The 25090-nt window shown below is 43.9% G+C and overlaps 1 protein-coding gene across 1 annotated transcript; it reads left to right on the forward strand.

The window, feature by feature from the left end:
- Positions 1-52: 52 nt before the first annotated feature.
- On the forward strand, positions 53-24589 carry kif3a (kinesin family member 3A). The gene is given in 18 exon segments (XM_084146580.1): positions 53-203; positions 894-1176; positions 1542-1686; positions 1979-2063; positions 2670-2775; positions 3002-3141; positions 3587-3784; positions 6433-6607; positions 7063-7152; positions 15172-15328; positions 15572-15752; positions 18537-18647; positions 19119-19244; positions 21122-21175; positions 21332-21400; positions 23353-23474; positions 24456-24483; positions 24485-24589. Coding segments are annotated over 18 exon segments (2097 nt in total). The 5' UTR covers positions 53-197; the 3' UTR covers positions 24506-24589.
- Positions 24590-25090: the final 501 nt, after the last annotated feature.

A 25090-nucleotide genomic window follows, 5' to 3' on the forward strand; every position in this document is an offset into this window, starting at 1 on the left:
CTCATCATTTTACTGCGCAGCCGCAGATTCAATTCGTCCAGACGTGACAACAAATGTTATCAGCATTGGAGGAAATGGTCCACTGATGAAATGGCCACTGCTTTGGCATCTACATCATTTTGATAAGATAAACACTAACATCAAAAAGCTTTTGCTATCGTCTCATATAATTGAAACATCAAAACTGAAGTCTTAAAATGCCGGTAAGTGGGCTCTTTTTATTTCGCTGTTTTTGTGTTTTTCAGAGGGGTTCCTCCCTTCCTCCACCCTGAATTATGTGATGCTAACGTTAGTTTAGCTAACTACCTTACCTAGCTAGTTTCGTTTTGGGATTTGGTTGAGTTCGCTAACTAATGCTATTTTCAACCTGTTTTAGACAGTGTCATTATATTTGATAGAGATGCAGCCATAGACATTAAAACCAGGATGCAGCAAGGGCATCTAGTTAGCCAAATTGTTGTGTTAACTACGATTATTCGTTGTGCATAGCGATGCAGCAGCTGGTTATTTAACATGCTAACATTAGCTAGTTTGCTTGCCTAGCAACAGCAAGCGTTTGCATGTAATACATTGCAGATTAGCTAGCCAGCCAGCCAACTAGCTAGCTAGTTATCTACGTGCACGCAAGTATTGATTGTCCATCCATTGAACTAGCAACTAGTTATTTCAAATATCTTGACAGTTAATTAGCTAACTAACAATGTTAGCTTGCTAACTGGATTCATTGAAGTTAGCCAGCCAGTTTAATCTCTCCCTCTGCTGTGGTGAGATTAATAACGTTAGCTATGAGCGTGTTTTCATGTTGCATTACATTACATCATGCTGAGGCATCGGCTCTGAAATCATGTAGCTACTAGGTGGCTGGCATCATGCATAGATATTCCCCCTTGCAGAGCAACAAGATGGACAAATCTGACAAGCCGGAGGTCATGGACAACGTCAAAGTGGTTGTGCGATGTCGCCCGCTGAACCAGAAGGAGAGGAGTATGGGCCACAAGCAGGCCGTCAGTGTGGATGAGAACCGAGGGACCATAACCGTCAACAAATTAGAGACCCCCCACGAACCCCCCAAGACCTTCACATTTGACACAGTGTTCGGACCAGACAGCAAACAGCTGGACGTTTACAATCTGACAGCCCGCCCCATCATAGACTCAGTATTAGAGGGTTACAATGGTAAGTGGAGAGAGGATCTGAATGACAGAAATGCTTTGTCCATTTACTGTTGCTGACACACCATGCAAAACGACACAATTGCATGTATTGACTGATAGGCCTATTATCAGATAGCTTTTGTGAATTCCCTTTCAGCATAGCCCCAATTGTTTATAAGTGGTAGCCTACATTCAGATGTAGTGATGTGTGTATTCAGATTAGGAGTGTTGCTGTTTCATCCACCACGTAGGTGCGGTTTCCCGGACACAGATTAAGCCTAGTAGAGATTCTCCATTGAGCATGCTTTTTAGTCCCAGGACTAGGCTCAATCTCTGCCTGGGAAACCGCCTCTTAATGTTTTAATACTGAGCCTGTGTTTTCTCCAGGGACCATCTTTGCATACGGACAGACAGGGACAGGAAAGACGTTCACCATGGAAGGAGTGAGGGCAGTACCAGAGCTCCGAGGAATAATCCCCAACTCCTTCGCTCATGTGTTCGGACACATCGCCAAAGCAGAGGGCGACACCCGGTAAGGACATTAACACAAACAGGCAAAACAATAAAACAATACTGGTTTATTGCCAGGCAATTGTTTGATGCAACATGATAAGACTGACTTGACTTATTCGTTTCAGCCCCTAGGGGAGCAAAAGGCCTCAATCAAACAACACTGGCTAAGACACTTGGTTGGAGTCAATGTAAACAGAAAAACGCTTAGGCCTACCATAAAAAAAGACAGGCACTGTTTTTTGACATGCTTGCTGCTCACAGTCTCTCAGTTTGAGGTTGATCTGAAATAAGTATCATCCTCTCATCCGCAGGTTCTTAGTTCGCGTCTCTTATCTGGAGATTTACAATGAAGAAGTGAGGGATCTGCTGGGGAAGGACCAGATGCAGAGGCTGGAGGTTAGAGGATGTTTCATATGATGTGATACGCTTCTCAGAATAAACATCCCATTCATTTAGCAAGAAGTAGCTGTACGAAGCAGCTGTAGATATGAAGAAAATGACCCCTAATTATGACCATTAATTAGATTAACCATATAAGAAACAAAACACTGGCGCTAGCTTCATAGGTAGCAGCTTCTTGGTTTGATTTGATTTGAAGACCACAGTGACCAAACGATAAAGATGAACAATGGTTGTTTGGTTCCTAGAAGGACACAACGGGACGTTACACAACACTAGGGGACCAGAAAGAGAACTAGAGGTGATTGCTTTATCATAACTAATCTCCATTGGTGGATGTGGAGATGAGATCACAATAACCAATGTTATTGGTTCCTGAAAGGAGAGAACAGGACATAGCACATGAGTATGGGATGTTCTCTGTTAAGGGGACTATAGACGATTACCCTTCTCATAATTCAGTTCTTAGGTTTCTAATGCAGATGAGCATGATAACGTTGTTGGTTCCCAGGAGGGAACTTAAAATATTAATGTATAATAAGAATTAGAGAGTGTTGCCTGCTACTAACTCGTGTCATTGGTTTGTGTTTGTGTGACCGCCAGGTGAAGGAGAGGCCAGATGTGGGTGTTTACATCAAGGACCTGTCTGGTTATGTGGTGAACAACGCTGATGACATGGACAGGATTATGACAATGGGGCACAAGAACCGTAAAGTTTCACATTAAGCATTTCTAAGTGTTCTAAGCATTATAATTCATGAGCATGTATACCATTTGCCAGGCCCCCTCACAAAATAGGTTTCTAACCTCAAGGGTCTTTACCTGGTTAAATAAAGGTTACAACACACTCATGGAAGTTACTATGAAGTGTGACCAAGAAAATGCAATCTGATGAGTTTTTTATGTTTCTGAATGTGTTCTTTCTTCCCACCCAGGCTCGGTTGGCTCCACCAACATGAATGAACACAGCTCTCGTTCTCATGCCATCTTCACCATCACCATCGAGTGCAGTGAGAAGGGAATGGATGGAGACCAGCACGTGCGCATGGGAAAACTCCACTTAGTGGATCTGGCGGTAAGGAAGTCACATGAACATTTACTAAAATAGTTTAACTCAACAGATGGAATCTCCCATAGAGGAAACTTTTTCAGGAGTAAGCAAATTATTGGTGACTCGGTACCTGTTTTTTAAAAGTTTTTTTCGATAGAATAACCTAATCTGTATAGATTACCATCATACATTTCTCTGCTTAGGGTCTTCTTAGTCTCTGCAATGGTAATTATAATTTGAATTCCAATACAGGACTTTTGTGAACATTTTGACTCCAGTTATACATTTTTAAAGGCCGCTAAGTGATGTCAGTAAGGCCAGTTGAGCGTGTTCTTATCAGATTCGGATTCAACATTTATTGTCCATTTTTGTTTGCTATGTGGCTCACACATAGCAAACAGACAGAAAACATAAAAACACCAGTTAATCCCCCCAGCACACTGTACCCTCTTCCCCCCCCCCCCCCCAGGGTTCTGAGCGTCAGGGGAAGACGGGAGCGACGGGCCAGCGGCTGAAAGAGGCCACTAAGATCAACCTGTCTCTGTCCACGCTGGGTAACGTAATCTCAGCCCTGGTGGACGGGAAGAGCACCCACGTCCCCTACAGGAACTCCAAACTCACCCGCCTCCTGCAGGACTCACTGGGGGGAAACTCCAAGACCATGATGGTAACTAACAACACTTCCTGCTTTTACTTCCTCCTGCTTTAATGCTATGGGTACACTCAAAATGGCTGCCTGTACACCCATTATGGCATCATTGACTTAATTGTGTCGGCCTGTTCTACTCATTCTAGTTCTGTGTTGCAACCCAATTAGTATCAATGGTAGCAATGACTCACTAGTTTTAATGTCACATGCACAAGTACAGTGAAATGCCTTTCTTGTAAACTCAAAACCCCACAATGCAACAATCAATAACAATGGAATACTAGAACAAACACACACAAGAAATAATAAGAAATATGAAGAACACAATAAGTAAGAAAGCAACTATATAGAGGGTCAGTTCCAATAGCATATTTACAATGTGCAGAGATACTGGAGTGATGGTAGATATGTATAGGGGTAAGGTGACTATATACAGTGAGGGGAAAAAATTATTTGATCCCCTGCTGATTTTGTACGTTTGACCACTGACAAAGAAATTATCAGTCTATAATTTTAATGGTAGGTTTATTTGAACAGTGAGAGACAGAATAACAACAACAAATCCAGAAAAACGCATGTCAAAAATGTTATACATTCATTTGCATTTTAATGAGGGAAATAAGTATTTTACCCCCTCTCAATCAGAAAGATTTCTGGCTCCCAGGTGTCTTTTATACAGGTAACGAGCTGAGATTAGGAGCACACTCTTAAAGGGAGTGCTCCTAATCTCATCTTGTTACCTGTATAAAAGACACCAGTCCACAGAAGCAATCAATCAATCAGATTCCAAACTCTCCACCATGGCCAAGACTAAAGAGCTCTCCAAGGATGTCAGGGACAAGATTGTAGACCTACACAAGGCTGGAATGGGCTACAAGACCATCGCCAAGCAGCCTGGTGAGAAGGTGACAACATTTGGTGCGATTATTCGCAATTGGAAGAAACACAAAATAACTGTCAATCTCCCTCGGCCTGGGGCTCCATGCAAGATCTCACCTCGTGGAGTTGCAATGATCATGAGAACGGTGAGGAATCAGCCCAGAACTACACGGGAGGATCTTGTCAATGATCTCAAGGCAGCTGGGACCACAGTCACCAAGAAAACAATTGGTAACACACTACGCCGTGAAGGACTGAAATCCTGCAGCACCCGCAAGGTCCCCCTGCTCAAGAAAGCACATATACAGACCCGTCTGAAGTTTGCCAATGAACATCTGAATGATTCAGAGGAGAACTGGGTGAAAGTGTTGTGGTCAGATGAGACCAAAATCGAGCTCTTTGGCATCAACTCAACTCGCCGTGTTTGGAGGAGGAGGAATGCTGCCTATGACCCCAAGAACACCATCCCCACCGTCAAACATGGAGGTGGAAACATTTGGGGGTGTTTTTCTGCTAAGGGGACAGGACAACTTCACCGCATCAAAGGGACAATGGACTGGGCCATGTACCGTCAAATCTTGGGTGAGAACCTCCTTCCCTCAGCCAGGGCATTGAAAATAGGTTGTGGATGGGTATTCCAGCATGACAATGACCCAAAACATACGGCCAAGGCAACAAAGGAGTGGCTTAAGAAGAAGCAAATTAAGGTCCTGGAGTGGCCTAGCCAGTCTCCAGACCTTAATCCCATAGAAAATCTGTGGAGGGAGCTGAAGGTTCGAGTTGCCAAACGTCAGCCTCGAAACCTTAATGACTTGGAGAAGATCTGCAAAGAGGAGTGGGACAAAATTCCTCCTGAGATGTGTGCAAACCTGGTGGCCAACTACAAGAAACGTCTGAGCTCTGTGATTGCCAACAAGGGTTTTGCCACCAAGTATTTGCAGAGGGGTCAAATACTTATTTCTCTCATTAAAATGCAAATCAATTTATAAAGTTTTTGTTCAAATAAACCTACCATTAAAATTATAGACTGATCATGTCTTTGTCAGTGGACAAACGTACAAAATCAGCAGGGGATCAAATACTTTTTTCCCCTCACTGTACATGGTCAGTTCCATACCATATTAACAATGTGCAGGGATACTGGAGAGATGGAGGTAGATATGTATAGGGGTAAGGTGACTATATACAGGGTCAGTTCCATACCATATTTACAATGTGCAGGGATACTGGAGAGATGGAGGTAGATATGTATAGGGGTAAGGTGACTATATACAGGGTCAGTTCCATACCATATTTACAATGTGCAGGGATACTGGAGACATGGAGGTAGATATGTATAGGGGTAAGGGGACTAGGGAACAGGATATAAGATAAACAGAGTAGCAGCAGCTTGTATGTGAGTGTGTGTGTGTAGAGTCAGTATAAATGTATGTTATGTGTGAGTGATCAGATGATGGAGTGAGTGTGTGTGTGTAGTGTGTAGGGCCCTGTGCGTGTGCATAGAGACAGTACAAAGATAAAAGGGCAATAAAGATACAAGGTTAACTCAGATAGCTACATGGACTATTTATCACTTTTATTGCTTGGGGATAGATTAGATTAAGTGACTCAAATGCCAATTTACATCCAACTGGAATCCAATTTGAAAACCATTAATAAATACATATATAGAAATATTTAATTTATTATGATTGTCTACCAAGCTCTCGTTCCTTGCTGTTCTCTCATAAAAGTTTTTGCTCTGTCATAATATATATCGTATTGTCATAAACCTTTTCAACGGTCAGTGTGCGAACATCGGCCCAGCGGACTATAACTACGACGAGACCATCAGCACGCTGCGTTACGCCAACCGGGCCAAGAACATTAAGAACAAAGCCCGGATCAATGAGGACCCCAAGGATGCCCTGCTACGGCAGTTCCAGAAGGAGATAGAAGAGCTTAAGAAGAAACTCCAAGAAGGTTAGTTAGTGTTCCACTCTATTAATGCTGTCTTATTGAGACAGGAGTTGTAATATGACAAACACACTTCTGCGTTCAAGTTAGGATTGGGTCCAAAGACTAAGGGCCGGTTTCCTGTTTCCTTGTCTTAGACTGAAAAGCATGCTTCATGGAGAATAGTTCTAGTAAACTTGAGCTAAGGCTTTAAGGAGAGTTAACCTGAGCTAAGGGTTTAAGGAGAGTTAACCTGAGCTAAGGGTTTAAGGAGAGTTAACCTGAGCTAAGGGTTTAAGGAGGGTTAACCTGAGCTAAGGCTTTAAGGAGAGTTAACCTGAGCTAAGGGTTTAAGGAGAATTTAACCTGAGCTAAGGCTTTAAGGAGAGTTAACCTGAGCTAAGGGTTTAAGGAGAGTTAACCTGAGCTAAGGGTTTAAGGAGAGTTTCTGAACTAAATTTTGTTGTGTTCTGCTGTTCCAGGGGAAGAGATCTCAGGGTCGGAGGGCAGTGGATCAGAAGAGATGGATGAAGGAGATGACGAGGGAAGAGAAGGAGGAAGGAAACGGAGAGGTAAGGGGCCCTGTTCTCCCTGTCTCCCAACAGGATTGTGCGAATGGTACTTTGGCTCCTTATGAAGGGCACAAGGTTTCTATGAAGTGTACTTGGCTTTGGTCAAAAGTAGTCCACGATATAGGGAATAGGATGCTATTTGGGATGCAGTAGAGGACTGCTCCCCTGTCCCAATATCCCCCAATGCTTTTTAAAACTGAATATATGAATAAAATATGTTTCAGAGAACATATATACAGAGAAGAGTTGGGTTTGTTTATGGAAACTCTGCTTCCAGCACTGCAGGAGAAAGATGCACTTTAATGCACTCTAACACAACAGGGGGAAAAAGCTGATGCATGAATTCTTGCACACACACACATTAAAATTTTAGCCATTTGTTGTTGATGCTATCATCAAAGGCTTGTCCCGTCAGCGAGATGTTTGACATGATTACTAGTGTGGGCTTATTTCCTGATGACTAAAATGAGTCTGCATCCCCTTTTCTAAATAATCACACTAAAAGTACCTAGAAGACGTGTAGAGAGAGAGAGACCCATGGCATCTGCTCTTTAGGTTAGGTAGAAGGTGGAAAGGGTAAGAGAACATGAATCTGTTAAACATTTACCGTGATTGCTGTGTTAATATGGAGGAATGAAAAATAATCTATATTTTGTCTACGTGGTATACGACTAAGCTGACATTTTGACTCAATAAAAGCATTACATTTGACACAGAGGTAGATGCATTTACCCTGAAAATATATAGATATGGAGCCATGCCAGATTTGGCCCCTAGGGTGCGTGGCATCCACTATAACTCCAAAATAACTCAACAATTTTAAATACAGTGCTTTCAGAAAGTATTCACAACCCTGGACTTATTCCAAATTTTGTTATGTTACAGCCTGAATTCAAAATGGATTAAATTGATGTTTTTCTCTAACCCATCTACACACAATACCCCATAATGACAAAGTGAAAACATGTTTTTAGAAATTTTTGCAAATGTATTGAAAATGAAATACAGAAATATCTCATTTACATAAGTATTCACACCCATGAGTCAATAGTTTGTAGAAGCACCGTTGGCCGTGATTACAGCTGTGTCTTTCTGGGTAAGTCTCTAAGAGCTTTGCACACCTGGATTGTACAGTATTTGCCCATTTTATTATTTTCTAAATTCTTCAAGCTCTGTCAAATATGAAATTGATCATTGCTAGACAACCATTTTCATGTCTTGCCATAGATTTTCAAGCAGATTTAAGTCAAAACTGTAACTCAGCCACTCAGGAACATTCACTGTCTTCTTGGTAAGCAACTCCAGTGTAGATTTGACCTTGTGTTTTAGGTTATTGTCCCACTGAAAGGTGAATTCATCTCCCAGTGTTTGGTGGAAAGCAGACTGAACCAGGTTTTCCTCTAGGATTTTGCCTGTGCTAAACTCCATTCCGTTAATCTTTTTATCCTGAAAAACTCCCCAATCCTTAACGATTACAAGCATAACGATTACGTATAACATGATGCAGCCACCACTATGCTTGAAAATATGGAGAGTGGTACTCAGTAATGTGTTGTATTGGATTTGCCCCAAACATAACACTTTATATTCAGGACAAAAGGTTAATTGCTTTGCCACATTTTTTGCAGTATTACTTTAGTGCGTTGTTGCAAACAGGAAGCATGTTTTGGAATATTTTTGTTCTGTACAGGCTTCCTTCTCTTCACTCAGACAATTAGGTTAGTATTGTGGAGTAACTACAATGTTGTTGATCCATCCTCAGTTTTCTCCTATCAGAGCCATTAAAGAGCCACGTAACTGTTTTAAAGTCACCATTGGCCTCATTGTGAAATCCCTGAGCGGTTTCCTTCCTTTCCTGCAACTGAATTAGGAAGGACTTTGTAGTGACTCCATCACTCTCCTTCTTGGAGGTGTGTTGGGTCATTGTCCTATGGAAAAACAAATGATAGTCCCACTAAGCCCAAACCAGATGGGATGGCGTATCACTGCAGAATGCTGTGGTAGCCATGCTGGTAAAGTGTGCCTTGAATTCTACATAAATCACACTGTGTCACCAGCAAAGCACCATAACACCTCCTCCTCCATGCTTTACGGTACTATACATGCGGAGATCATCTGTTCACCCACACCGCGTCTCACAAAGACACAGCGGTTTGAACCAAAAATCTCCAATTTGGTCCCCAGACCAAAGGACAAATTTCCACCGGTTTAATGTCCATTGCTCATGTTTCTTGGCGCATGAAGGTCTCTTCTTCTTATTGGTGTCCTTTAGTAGTGGTTTCTTTGCAGCAATTTGACCATGAAGGCCTGATTCACACTCCTCTGAACAGTTGATGTTGAGCTGTGTCTGTGACTTGAACTCTGTGAAGCATTTATTTGGGCTGCAATCTCTGAGGCTGGTAACTCTAATGAACTTATCGTCTGCAGCAGAGGTAACTCTGGGTCTTCCATTCCTGTGGTGGTCCTCATGAGAGCCAGTTTCATCATAGCGCTTGATGGTTTTTGCGACTGCACTTGCAGAAACTTTGAAATGTTCCATATTGACTGACCTTCATGTCTTAAAGTAATAATGGACTGTAGTTTCTCTTTGATTATTTGAGCTGTTCTTGCCATAATATGGACTTGGTCTTTTACCAAATAGAGTTATCTTCTGTATACCCCCCCTACCTTGTCACAACACAACTGATTGGCTCAAATGCATTAAGAAGGAAAGAGATTCCACAAATTAACTTTTAACAAGGTACACCTGTTAATTGAAATGCATTCCAGGTGAATACCTCATGAATCTGGTTGAGAGAATGCCAAGAGTGTGCAAAGCTGTCATCAAGGCAAAGGGTGGCTATTTGAAGAATCTCAAATATAAAATATATTTTGATTTGTTTAACACGTTTTTGGTTACTACATTATTCCATATGTATTATTTCATAGTTTTGATGTCTTCACTATTATTCTACAATGTAGAAAATAGTAAAAATAAAGAAAAACCCTTGAATGAGTAGGTGTGTCCAAACTTCTGACTGGTACTGCACATACTGGCCCTGATATCAAGTGCTTTGGCTAACTCCTCATAGTATTGTTGACCAGACGTTATCTAAAGCATGTATACCTCAGGATCAGGCTAACCAACTACCCCCTCCTAATGTTAACCTCCCCTGCCTGCCTGCCCTGCCAATCCTATAGATATAAGGTACACTGCCTTCCCCTGCCAGTCCTATAGATACAGTGGGGGAAAAAAGTATTTAGTCAGCCACCAATTGTGCAAGTTCTCCCACTTAAAAAGATGAGAGAGGCCTGTAATTTTCATCATAGGTACACGTCAACTATGACAGACAAAGTAAGGGGAAAAAATCCAGAAAATCACATTGTAGGATTTTTAATGAATTTATTTGCAAATTATGGTGGAAAATAAGTATTTGGTCAATAACAAAAGTTTCTCAATACTTTGTTATATACCCTTTGTTGGCAATGACACAGGTCAAACGTTTTCTGTAAGTCTTCACAAGGTTTTCACACACTGTTGCTGGTATTTTGGCCCATTCCTCCATGCATATCTCCTCTAGAGCAGTGATGTTTTGGGGCTGTCGCTGGGCAACATGGACTTTCAACTCCCTCCAAAGATTTTCTATGGGGTTGAGATCTGGAGACTGGCTAGGCCACTCCAGGACCTTGAAATGCTTCTTACGAAGCCACTCCTTCGTTGGCCGGTCGGTGTGTTTGGGATCATTGTCATGCTGAAAGACCCAGCCACGTTTCATCTTCAATGCCTTTGCTGATGGAAGGCCCCATTCATTCTTTCCTTTACACGGATCAGTCGTCCTGGTCCCTTTGCAGAAAAACAGCCCCAAAGTATGATGTTTCCACCCCCATGCTTCACAGTAGGTATGGTGTTCTTTGGATGCAACTTAGCATTCTTTGTCCTCCAAACATGACGAGTTGAGTTTTTACCAAAAAGTTCTATATAACATTCTCCCAATCCTCTTCTGAGAGCTGGGACCAAAGTAACAAAGCCTACCATCAGTAACACACTACGCCGCCAGGGACTCAAATCCTGCCGTGCCAGACGTGTCCCCCTGCTTAAGCCAGTACATGTCCAGGCCCGTCTGAAGTTTGCTAGAATGCATTTGGATGATCCAGAAGAGGATTGGGAGAATGTCATATGGTCAGATGAAACCAAAATATAACTTTTTGGTAAAAACTCAACTCGTCGTGTTTGGAGGACAAAGAATGCTGAGTTGCATCCAAAGAACACCATACCTACTGTGAAGCATGGGGGTGGAAACATCATGCTTTGGGCTGTTTTTCTGCAAAGGGACCAGGACGACTGATCCGTGTAAAGGAAAGAATGAATGGGGCCTTCCATCAGCAAAGGCATTGAAGATGAGACGTGGCTGGGTCTTTCAGCATGACAATGATCCCAAACACATCGCCCGGGCAATGAAGGAGTGGCTTCGTAAGAAGCATTTCAAGGTCCTGGAGTGGCCTAGCCAGTCTCCAGATCTCAACCCCATAGAAAATCTTTGGAGGGAGTTGAAAGTCTGTGTTGCCCAGCGACAGCCCCAAAACATCACTGCTCTAGAGGAGATCTGCATGGAGGAATGGGCCAAAATACCAGCAACAGTGTGTGAAAACCTTGTGAAGACTTACAGAAAACGTTTGACCTGTGTCATTGCCAACAAAGGGTATATAACAAAGTATTGAGAAACTTTTGTTATTGACCAAATACTTATTTTCCACCATAATTTGCAAATAAATTCATTAAAATTCCTACAATGTGATTTTCAGGATTTTTTTTTTCTCATATTGTCTGTCATAGTTGACGTGTACCTATGATGAAAATTACAGGCCTCTCTCATCTTTTTAAGTGGGAGAACTTGCACAATTGGTGGCTGACTAAATACTTTTTTTTCCCCCACTGTAACTGTCTTGTCTGTTTTTATAATCAGTTTGTTTCTTAAAGACGTACAACAGGGTTTTGGTTGGAAACGTTTAAGAGGGACAAGGTTGGGGTCACAGGGCTTTGGTTGGAAACGTTTAGGAGGGACAAGGTTGGGGTCAAACAGGGCTTTGGTTGGAAACATTTAGGAGGGACAAGGTTGGGGTCACAGGGCTTTGGTTGGAAACGTTTAAGAAGGACAAGGTTGGGGTCACAGGGCTTTGGTTGGAAACGTTTAAGAGGGACAAGGTTGGGGTCACAGGGCTTTGGTAGGAAACGTTTAGGAGGGACAAGGTTGGGGTCACAGGGCTTTGGTTGGAAACGTTTAAGAGGGACAAGGTTGGGGTCACAGGGCTTTGGTTGGAAACGTTTAAGAGGGACAAGGTTGGGGTCACAGGGCTTTGGTTGGAAACGTTTAGGAGGGACAAGGTTGGGGTCACAGGGCTTTGGTAGGAAACGTTTAGGAGGGACAAGGTTGGGGTCACAGGGCTTTGGTTGGAAACGTTTAAGAGGGACAAGGTTGGGGTCACAGGGCTTTGGTTGGAAACGTTTAAGAGGGACAAGGTTGGGGTCACAGGGCTTTGGTTGGAAACGTTTAGGAGGGACAAGGTTGGGGTCACAGGGCTTTGGTTGGAAACGTTTAGGAGGGACAAGGTTGGGGTCAAACAGGGCTTTGGTTGGAAACGTTTAGGAGGGACAAGGTTGGGGTCATACAGGGTTTTGGAAAACAACATTCATTTTCATCTCCATTGTGTCATTTATCAAAAGACACATTGATCTATTTCCTGTTTTATGTCACTCCTATCATGCTGATCCTGTTGCTCTCTATATCTCTCTCTATTTATGTCTTTCTGTTTCTCTCTCTCGTTCTGTCTCTCCTCCCTCTGTCTCCCTCTCTGTCTCCCTCTGTCTGTCTCTCTCTCTCTGTGTCTCTCTTTCTGTCTGTGTGTATGTGCCTCCTCTCTGTAGAATCTATAAGACTGTTCCAGGTCACTGTGTAATATCTTCTTTCTCCTCCTGGTGCAAAATGCTTCCTGTTTGACTCTGGCTCGCTATACTTAATACAAGAAGAAAGAGGTTGGTGCCAGAACATCCTCTATAGATAAATAACTCCCATACGGTGCATTCGGAAAGTATTCAGACCCTTGACCTTTTCCACATTTTGTTACGTTACAGCCTTTTTCTAAAATGGATTAAATAAATACAAATCCTCAGCAATCTACACACAATATCCCATAATGACAAAGCGAAAACAGGTTTTTAGAAATATTAGCAAATCTATAAAAACAAACAGAAATACCTTATTTACATAAGTATTCAGACCCTTCGCAATGAGACTCGAAATTGAGCTCAGGTGCATCCTGTTTCCATTGATCATCCTTGAGATGTTTCTACAACTTGATTGGAGTCCACCTGTGGTCAATTCAGTTGATTGGACATGATTTGGAAAGGCACACACCTGTCTATATAAGGTCCCACAGTTGACAGTGCATGTCAGAGCAAAAACCAAGCCATGAGGTCGAAGGAATTGTCCGTAGAGCTCCGAGACAGGATTGTGTCGAGGCACAGATCTGGGGAAGGGTACCAAAAAATATCTGCAGCATTGAAGGTCCCCAAGAACACAGTGACCTCCATCATGCTGTAATCGCCGCCAAAGGTGCTTCAACAAAGTACTGAGTAAAGGGTCTGAGTACTTACGTAAATGTGATATTTCATTTATTTATTTATTTTATTAGCAGGAAATTCTAAAATCCTATTTTTGCTTTGTCATTATGGGGTATTGTGTGTAGGTTGATGAGAAAAAAAAAAAAAACTTAATCAATTTTAGAATAAAGCGGTAACGTAACAAAATGGGGAGAAAAAGTTATGTGGTCGGAATACTTCCCGAAGGCACTGTATAAGCTGCTTCCCCAACTGACCACAATCAATAATGGCTGTGTTCCAAACTCTACCCTATTCCCTATGTAGTTGGCCCTGGTCAAAATTAGTGCACAAAATAGGTACTAGGGTACCATTTGAGATACAGCCAATGTCTCTAGTCTGGTCCTGGATCTGTATGTGCCCAGGCAACTTCTTTACTCTGGTCGTCAGACAGATCTGGGACCAGGTTATAATTGCAATGTCTTTCAGTGAACTAATACTAATATAATTGAATTTAATTGACTAACTAATTTTAAAGCTAACAAAAAAATGGCAACAGAGTTAAATCTACGGTTGAGTCAGTCAGGATGAAGGTTCTCTCTATTCTACTGTCTGTCATGGGCGTCCTCATCAGTCACGTCTGTAACTCTGAGAGAGAGAGCCTTGTGCTCATTGTGACATACGAATATCTGAAGAGGAATTAACTGTCTTGAGCTTCACTGTAGAAGGCCTGAGGCCTGCACTCTGTCTAGAAACAGGTCTCAAATGGCACCCTATTCCCTATATAGTGCACTACTTTTGACCAGGGCTCATAGAGCTCTGGTCAAATGTAGTGCACTATATAGGGAAATGGGGTGCTAGTTGGGACATACAGAGGTCTTTAAAATCACCCTTCAACACCCTGCTCTTCTCCAGAAAGTACCGACTGCGGTCTCATCAAGGAGCTAGTTCATACAGTTGTTGCTGTTTTTTACTGTAGCTACTATCTAACACCTTGAGAGTGTATTAAATCTAATATTTTACTAATTGACCGTTGTAATATGATGTGCTGTCTTAGCCTGGTCCAAGGTCTGTTTGTGCACGGTTTGACAATGACCATAGGCGTTGGCAAGACAGCAGACAAACTGATCTGGGTCCAGGCTAGTGCTGCCTAAGCAAACCTACGAATCAGACTGGGTTGGGTGTAGGGTGAAGTTGCCCCCTAGACTCAGATCTTGGATCAGTTTTGCATTTTCTAATGGTTAAGGTTAGAATTGAGGGATGGATGGGAAGCTGATCCTAGATCTGCGGCCTAGGGGAAACTTCACCCCTGAGCCGGTGGGTTGAAGTAGTAGGAAGGATCTAAAGAATGACATGGCATTAAGAAACGTCCATGATGGCTGTGGCCTAGGGGATGGCTCTATGAGTCAAATAAATGATGATCACTATTATTATTATTATTAAAGGGAAGAAGAAAGTTTCTCCGGACAAGATGGTGGAGATGCAGGCGAAGATCGAGGAGGAGAGGAAGGAGCTAGAAGCCAAGCTGGACATGGAGGAGGAGGAGAGGAACAAGGCCAGGGCAGAACTGGAGAAGAGAGAGAAGGACCTGCTCAAAGCACAGTGAGGACAGTCTGGGGTTGCAAAATTCCAGAAACATTCCCCAAATTCCCAAGTTTGAAGAATAATCTACTGCTTTGAAATATTATCTAACGCTAGCCCCCCCTACCCCTAGATACTTTTGGATGCCCTCTTGTAGATCGGAGAAATCTAGAAGGCTATAAGCAAAATGGCAGAAAGTACACCCAGCCTACTAAAGGTATTTTCAGATCTGCTGACCCCTGTCCTCTAACCACCTCCCCCCAGGCAGGAGCACCACCTGCTGCTGGAGAAGCTGTCAGCCCTGGAGAAGAAGGTGATCGTAGGAGGAGTGGACCTCCTGGCCAAGGCTGAGGAGCAGGAGAAACTACTGCAGGAGTCTAACAATGAGTTAGAGGAGAGACGCAGGAGGGCTGAGCAGCTCCGCAGAGAACTAGAGGAGAAGGAGGTATATCACCTCACACATAATATCACAATGCCTTCAGTACATGTGTACAGTGCTTTCGGAAAGTATTCACACCCCTTGCCTTTTCCACATTTTGTTGTTACAGCCTGAATTTTCGAAAAACATAACATTATTCCACTTCCACATTATGGGGTATTGTGTGTAGGCCAGTGACACAAAATCTCAATTTAATCCATCATAAAATTCAGGCTGTAACACAACAAAAATGTGGAAAAAGTCAAGGAGTGTGAATACTTTCCGAAAGCACTGTACATCTCTATATGGAGGTAATACTATCAACTCAAAGCAGCGCTGCAGAGAACTGGATGAGATGGAGTTATATCACAGAATATGATATAATCTAGAGTACATTGTAGGGGGGGGGGGGGGGGGTGGGTGGGGGGGGGGGGGTAACCACGCTAACTCCTAGTTCAGACAACTGAAGAGCTGTAAGACATGCAGTTGAAGTCTGAAGTTTACATACACTTAGGTTGGAGTCATTAAAACTTGTTTTTCAACCACTCCACACATTTCATGTTAACAAACTATAGTTTTGGCAAGTCGGTTAGGACATCTACTTTGTGCATGACACAAGTAATTTTTCCAACAATTGTTTACAGACAGATTATTTCACTTATAATTCACTGTATCACAATTCCAGTGGGTCAGACGTTTACATACACTAAGTTGACTGTGCCTTTTAAACAGCTTGGAAAATTCCAGAAAATGATGTCATGGCTTTAGAAGCTTCTGATAGGCTAATTGACATAATCTGAGTCAATTGGAGGTATTTCAAGGCCTACCTTCAAACTCAGTGTGTCTTTGCTTGACATCATGGGAAAATCAAAAGAAATCAGCCAAGACAAAAAATTGTAGACCTCCACAAGTCTGCTTCATCCTTGGGAGCAATTCCCAAATGCCTGAAGGTACCACGTTCATCTGTACAAAGAATAGTATGCAAGTATAAACACCATGGGACCACGCAGCCATCATACCGCTCAGGAAGGAGACGCGTTCTGGCTCCTAGAGATTAACGTACTTTGGTGCGAAAAGTGCAAATCAATCCCAGAACAACAGCAAAGGACCTTGTGAAGATGCTGGAGGAAACAGGTACAAAAGTATCTATATCCACAGTAAAACAAGCCCTATATCGACATAACCTGAAGGGCCGCTCAGCAAGGAAGAAGCCACTGCTCCAAAACCGCCATAAAAAAGCCAGACTAAGGTTTGCAACTGCATATGGGGAGAAATGTCCTCTGGTCTGATGAAACAAAAATAGAACTGTTTGGCCATAATGACTATCGTTATGTTTGGAGGAAAAAGGGGGTGGCTTGCAAGCCGAAGAACACCATCCCAACCGTGAAGCACGGTGGTGGCAGCATCATGCTGTGGGGGTGCTTTGCTGCAGGAGGGACTGGTCCACTTCACAAAATAGATGGCATCATCAGGAAGGAAAATGATGTGGATATATTGAAGCAACATCTCAAGACATCAGTCAGGAAGTTAAAGCTTGGTCGCAAATGGGTCTTCCAAATGGACAATGACCCCAAGCATACTTCCAAAGTTTTGGCAAAATGGCTTAAGGACAACAAAGTCAAATGTATTGGAGTGGCCATCAATAAGCCCTGACCTCAATCCTATAGAACATTTGTGGGAAGAACTGGAAAAAAACATGTGCGAGCAAGGAGGCCTGCAAACCTGACTCCGTTACACCAGCTCTGTCAGGAGGAATGGGCCAAAATACACCCAACTTATTGTGGGAAGCTTGTGGAAGGCTACCTGAAACGTTTTGACCCAAGTTAAACAATTTAAAGGCAATGCTACCAAATACTAATTGAGTGTATGTAAACTTCTGACCCACTGGGAATGTGATGAAAGAAATAAAAGCTGAAATAAATCATTCTCTCTACTATTATTCTGACATTTCACATTCTTAAAATAAAGTGGTGATCCTAACTGACCTAAGACAGTGAATTCTTACTAGGATTAAATGTCAGGAATTGTGAAAAACGTGTATTTGGCTAAGGTGTATGTAAAATTCCGACTTCAACTGTATTTTCTCAGTGGTTACCTCCCCTTCCTCATCTGGCCGCATTGCAGTCATTTCTGCATTAGAATACTCATTCACCACCACACTTCCTGTCTATCTGAGTGGAGCGGGGATAATGATCACTGATAAGTGGCGCTGTGGAGATGTGATAGTTTGGTGAGACGGCACCGAAAGGAAAAGGTTATGACATCATCATCATCATCATGCCCAGCATATTGGATACCGAAATGAGTCATAACGTAAAAAACAACTGTGGCATGTCCAAATGGCACCCTATTCCCTACATAGTGCACTACTTTTGAAAAGAGCCCTATGTTGAAGGTTTTGAAGGTTTTAATTAGATTTTGGGTGGGGAGGGGTGTGGATGGCAGAATTTCTGGTGAAAAAGTTTGAATACTGTCTTAAAGGTCCACTAAAGTCAAACCAGTCAGAACCTTGCTAGTTCAGATCAGGTGCCTGCTTTGCTTTCCTCAGTCTAAAAATGGCAATGGCATCTGTCGATGAGCAGAGGAATTGAACATAATAAAAGCTGCAAACTGACTTTGGTCAAAAGTAGTGCACTACATAGGGAATAGATTTTCATTTGAGACAGCCAAATAACTCCATCTTGTTGCCAGAGAAGACCACAATGGGGGAAAATATATAATTAATATGACGTTAAATAGTGGTGAGGTTTCCCATTTAATGATTTAAATGAAATCCCAAACTCCCTGCCTTGTTTTGTGACGTCCATGCAGGCGGAGCGTCTGGACATTGAGGAGAAGTACACCAGTCTGCAGGAGGAAGCTCAGGGGAAGACCAAGAAGCTGAAGAAAGTCTGGACCATGCTGATGGCTGCTAAGTCAGAGGTAAGAATGTCCAAGTCCTACAGGGCTCTGGTGAAAACTAGTGCACTATATAGTGAATAGGATGCATCCCAAGTCGTTTAAAACACAGGACTGGGGCCTTGTTGGGCGGCAGGTAGCCTGGCGGGTTGGAGCATTGGACCAGTAACCGAAAGGTTGCTGGATTGAATCCCTGAGCTGACAAGGTAAAAAATCTGTTGTTCTGCCCCTGAGCAAGGAAGTTGACCCACTGTTCCCCGGGCGACGATGACGTGGATGTCGATTAAGGCAGCCCGCCCCCCCTCTCTGATTCAGAGGGGTTGGGTTAAATACGGAAGACACATTTCAGTTGAATGCATTCAGATGTACAACTGATTAGGTGTCCCTCTCCCTTGTTGTGTTGATACCTCATTAACACACGGCATTGCTTAATTTATTCAATTAACACATAGCATTGGTTCTGTGGTTGTTGAGAGGTTGTTGTTGTGTTGTCAGATGGCCGACCTGCAGCAGGAGCATCACCGGGAGATCGAGGGCCTGCTGGAGAATATCCGCCACCTCAGCAGAGAGCTACGACTGCAGATGCTCATCATAGACAACTTCATCCCACAGGAATACCAGGTGTGTGTGTGTGTGTGTGTGTGTAGGTGTGTGACGACTTCATGTCTGTCTGTCTACATGTTGTAAACGTGTGTGTGTGTGTGTGTGTGTATGTACAGTGAGGGGAAAAAAGTATTTGATCCCCTGCTGATTTTGTACGTTTGCCCACTGACAAAGAAATGATCAGTCTATAATTTTAATGGTAGGTTTATTTGATAATGATTTTGTACGTTTGCCCACTGACAAAGAAATGATCAGTCTATAATTTTAATGGTAGGTTTATTTGAACAGTGAGAGACAGAATAACAAGAAAAAAATCCAGAAAGACGCATGTCAAAAATGTTAGAAATTGATTTGCATTTTAATGAGGGAAATAAGTATTTGACCCCCTCTCAAGCAGAAAGATTTCTGGCTCCCAGGTGTCTTTTATACAGGTAACGAGCTGATATTAGGAGCACACTCTTAAAGGGAGGGCTCCTAATCTCAGCTTGTTACCTGTATAAAAGACACCTGTCCACAGAAGCAATCAATCAATCTGATTCCAAACTCTCCACCATGGCCAAGACCAAAGAGCTCTCCAAGGATGTCAGGGACAAGATTGTAGACCTACACAAGGCTGGAATGGGCTACAAGATCATCGCCAAGCAGCTTGGTGAGAAGGTGACAACAGTTGGTGCGATTTATCCGCAAATGGAAGAAACACAAAATAACTGTCAATCTCCCTCGGCCTGGGGCTCCATGCAAGATCTTACCTCGTGGAGTTGCAATGATCATGAGAACGGTGAGGAATCAGCCCAGAACTACGCGGGAGGATCTTGTCAATGATCTCAAGGAAGCTGGGACCATAGTCACCAAGAAAAGAATTGGTAACACACTACGTCGTGAAGGACTGAAATCCTGCAGCGCCCACAAGGTCCCCCTCCTCAAGAAAGCACATAAACAGGCCCGTCTGAAGTTTGCCAATGAACATCTGAATGATTCAGAGGAGAACTGGGTGAAAGTGTTGTGGTCAGATGAGACCAAAATCGAGCTCTTTGGCATCAACTCAACTCGCCGTGTTTGGAGGAAGAGGAATGCTGCCTATGACCCCTAGAACACCATCCCCACCGTCAAACATGGAGGTGGAAACATTATGCTTTGGGGGTGTTTTTCTGCTAAGGGGACAGGACAACTTCACCGCATCAAAGGGACGATGGACGGGGCCATGTACCGTCAAATCTTGGGTGAGAACCTCCTTCCCTCAGCCAGGGCATTGAAAATGGGTTGTGGATGTGTATTCCAGCATAACAATGACCCAAAACACACGGCCAAGGCAACAAAGGAGTGGCTCAAGAAGAAGCACATTAAGGTCCTGGAGTGGCCTAGCCAGTCTCCAGACCTTAATCCCATAGAAAATCTGTGGAGAGAGCTGAAGGTTCGAGTTGCCAAACGTCAGGCTCAAAACCTTAATGACTTGGAGAAGATCTGCAAAGAGGAGTGGGACAAAATCCCTCCTGAGATGTGTGCAAACCTGGTGGCCAACTACAAGAAACGTCTGACCTCTGTGATTGCCAACAAGGGTTTTGCCATCAAGTACTAAGTCAAGTATTTGCAGAGGGGTCAAATACTTACTTCCCTCATTAAAATGCTAATCAATGTATAACATTTTTGACATGCGTTTTTCTGGATGTTTTTGTTGTTATTCTGTCTCTCACTGTTCAAATAAACCTACCGTTAAAATTATAGACTGATCATGTCTTTGTCAGTCGGCAAACGTACAAAATCAGCAGGGGATCAAATACTTTTTCCCTCACTGTATGAATGTTTGTGTGTGTGTCCATCCATTTATTGTTTGTGTGAGAGCGTATTTAGTTAGCACTGATGCTAATATGGTTCCTGCTTCTCCCTGTCTGGTGCAGGAGATGATTGAGAACTACGTGCACTGGAATGAGGACATTGGGGAATGGCAGCTGGTGAGTTCTGCATACAGCCACAGTGAAATATTTAGCCTGAGAGTAATTAGGCTAAGGGGAGGGAGTTTCTTCGTTAACATAGACAGTACAGAGCCACATTGGTGTGATTGCCTCATGCTGCTGACATTGTTTCCATGTTTGCTTGTTCCTCCTCAGAAATGTGTAGCGTACACCGGTAACAACATGAGGAAACAGACCCCCGTGCCGGACAAGAAAGAGAAAGATGTGAGTTCTTAGTTCAAGCCTACGTAAGACGTTAACACGAAGAAGACAAACACAGCATAGTGAATCTGGATAATATTATTTTACCCTCTTTCTCTTCCTCCACCACCCTCTCTCCATCTCTCTCTCCATCCCTCTCTCTTCCTCCACCACCCTCTCTCCATCTCTCTCTCCATCCCTCTCTTCCTCCACCACCCTCTCTCCATCTCTCTCTCCATCCCTCTCTCTTCCTCCACCACCCTCTCTCCATCTCTCTCTCCATCCCTCTCTTCCTCCACCACCCTCTCTCCATCTCTCTCTCCATCCCTCTCTTTCTCCATCTCTCTCTCCATCTCTCTCTCCATCCCTCTCTCTTCCTCCACCACTCTCTCTCCATCTCTCTCTCCATCCCTCTCTCTTCCTCCACCACCCTCTCTCCATCTCTCTCTCCATCCCCCTCTCTTCCTCCACCACCCTCTCTCCATCTCTCTCTCCATCCCTCTTTCTCTTCCTCCACCACCCTCTCTCCATCTCTCTCTCCATCCCTCTCTCTTCCTCCATCACCCTCTCTCCATCTCTCTCTCCATCTCTCTCCCCATCCCTCTCTCTTCCTTCACCACCCTCTCTCCATCTCTCTCTCCATCTCTCTCCCCATCCCTCTCTCTTCCTCCACCACCCTCTCTCCATCTCTCTCTCATCCCTCTCTTCCTCCACCACCCTCTCTCCATCTCTCTCTCCATCCCTCTCTTCCTCCACCACCCTCTCTCCAACTCTCTCTCCATCTCTCTCTCCATCCCTCTCTCTTCCTCCACCACCCTCTCTCCATCTCTCTCTCCATCTCTTTCTCTTCCTCCACCACCCTCTCTCCATCTCTCTCTCCATCTCTCTCCCCATCCCTCTCTCTTCCTCCACCACCCTCTCTCCATCTCTCTCTCCATCCCTCTCTCTTCCTCCACCACCCTCTCTCCATCTCTCTCTCCATCTCTCTCTCCATCCCTCTCTCTTCCTCCACCACCCTCTCTCCATCTCTCTCTCCATCTCTCTCTCCATCCCTCTCTCTTCCTCCACCACCCTCTCTCCATCTCTCTCTCCATCTCTCTCTCTTCCTCCACCACCCTCTCTCCATCTCTCTCTCCATCCCTCTTTCTCTTCCTCCACCACCCTCTCTCCATCTCTCTCTCCATCCCTCTCTTCCTCCACCACCCTCTCTCCATCTCTCTCTCCATCTCTCTCTTTCTCAATCTCCCTCTCTCCATCCCTCTCTCTTCCTTCACTACCCTCTCTCCATCTCTCTCTCCATCCCTCTCTCTTCCTCCACCACCCTCTCTCCATCTCTCTCTCCATCTCTCTCTCCATCCCTCTCTCTTCCTCCACCACCCTCTCTCATATCTCTCCATCTCTCTCTCCATCCCTCTCTCTTCCTCCACCACCCTCTCTCCATCTCTCTCTCCATCTCTTTCTCATCCCTCTCTCTTCCTCCACCACCCTCTCTCCATCTCTCTCCATCTCTCTCCATCCCTCTTTCTCTTCCTCCACCACCCTCTCTATCTCTCTCTCATCCCTCTCTCTTCCTCCACCACCCTCTCTCCATCTCTCTCCATCCCTCTCTCTTCCTCCACCACCCTCTCTCCATCTCTCTCTCCATCTCTCTCTCCATCCCTCTCTCTTCCTCCACCACCCTCTCTCCATCTCTCTCTCCATCTCTCTCCCATCCCTCTCTCTTCCTCCACCACCCTCCATCTCTCTCTCCATCTCTCTCCATCCCCCTCTCTTCCTCCACCACCCTCTCTCCATCTCTCTCCATCTCTCTCTCCATCCCTCTCTCTTCCTCCACCACCCTCTCTCCATCTCTCTCTCTCCATCCCTCTCTCTTCCTCCACCACCCTCTCTCCATCTCTCTCCATCCCTCTCTCCTTCCTCCACCACCCTCTCTCCATCTCTCTCTCCATCCCTCTCTCCTTCCTCTCTTCCCTCAGCCGTTTGAGGTGGACCTGTCCCATGTGTACTTGGCCTACACAGAGGAGAGTATGAGACAGTCACTGATGAAGCTGGAGAGGCCCAGGACCTCCAAGAGCGGTAGGCCCAAGACTGGACGAAGGTAAACCATCGCCACCGTATGTCTCCCAGTACATGATTATCCACCATGAATAATATTATTAAATCTAACCATTAGAATACAAATACAAATTATAATGACAATAACAACCATAGTAATATTTAATTTCTGAATAAATGTCCTATTATAGCGAGGACTATAAAGTCTATCTGAAGTAATGGTTTTCTATATAATAATGTAACACTTCATCAGGTGTATGTCCCATGGTGAAATGTTACTGTAAAAGCTGTTATCACCCTGTTCTGAGAAATACTACATATTATGATCAGATATTTGCTGCTTTCTGGTCGATCTTAATGTCACTTCCCTAGAAGCATAAGAAATATATACTGTACACTGAGTGTACAAAACATTAGGAACACCTTCCTAATATTGAACACCCTTTTGCCTTCTGAACAGCCTCAATTCGTCAGGGCATGGACTCTACAAGGTAGATTCTGGCCCATGTTAATGCTTCCCACAGTTGTGTCAAGTTGGCTGGATGTCCTTTGGGTGGTGGACCATTCTTGATACACGCAGGAAACTGTTGAGCGTGAAAAACCCAGCAGCGTTGCAGTTCTTGACACAAACTGGTACTCCTACTGCCATAGGCCGTTCAAAGGCACTTAAATATTTTGTCTTGCCCATTCACTCTCTGAATGGCACATATTCACAATCCATGTCTCAATTGTCTCAAGGTTTAAAAATCGTTCTTTAACCTGTCTCCTCCCCTTCATCTACACTGATTTGAAGTGATTTAACTGGTGACATCAATAAGGGGTCATAGCTTTCACCTGAATTCACCTGGTCAGTCTTTGTCATGGAAAGAGCAGGTGTTCTTAATGGTTTGTATATTAACCCCATGATCATCTCATCTGTGTCTCAAATGGCACCCTATTCCCTATTGGCCCAGGTCAAAAGTAGTGCACTATATAGGGAGAATGTTGCCATTTGTGATACAGCTCTCCTCTTATCTCCTGACAGGAAAAGATCAGCGAAGCCCGAGGCTGTTGATGGAATCCCTGCTGCAGTGAGAGAGACAGGGAGAGAGCCAATCAGGGCTGGAGCCCCATGTACTGCAATGAATCTACACTACTATACCTTAGGATCAACGACAGCAGTCAGTCAATAGTCGAGCCTGAAGATCTTTATTGTTGATTGTCTTAATACACTGTATAGCCGAAATAAGGTTTTAAATGTGAAGGGAGGAGAGGAAACGTTGGTTGGTTGGTCGGTCAGGGAGAGAGCAGGCAGCAGAAACTGTACTGTAGGATTTAGGGGTCGTCCCAAATGGCACCCTATAGGGAATAGGGTGCCGTTTGGACCTGGCCCTTATTACTGGGGGTTAATGTTCAAGTCAAGGGGACCTTGTATAATAATAAACGGAGGCTTGTTGAGGATAGTCAGCTTACTATTGAGTCTTAATGTATCAATCGAGCACAGTTCAGGGGGCAACACATTATCTCCCAAATGGCACCCTATTCCCTATATAGTGCACTACTTTTGACCAGGGCTCATAGGGTGTCCCAACAGGGCTCTGGTTAAAAGCAGTGCACTAAATAGGGAATAGGGTGCCATTTGAGACGTAGATAGTAGTCTATGATGAGCACAAGCCATGG

This window comes from Coregonus lavaretus, assembly GCF_964263955.1.
Source record: "Coregonus lavaretus genome assembly, chromosome: 29".
In the NCBI taxonomy this organism is placed as follows: Eukaryota; Metazoa; Chordata; class Actinopteri; order Salmoniformes; family Salmonidae; genus Coregonus; species Coregonus lavaretus.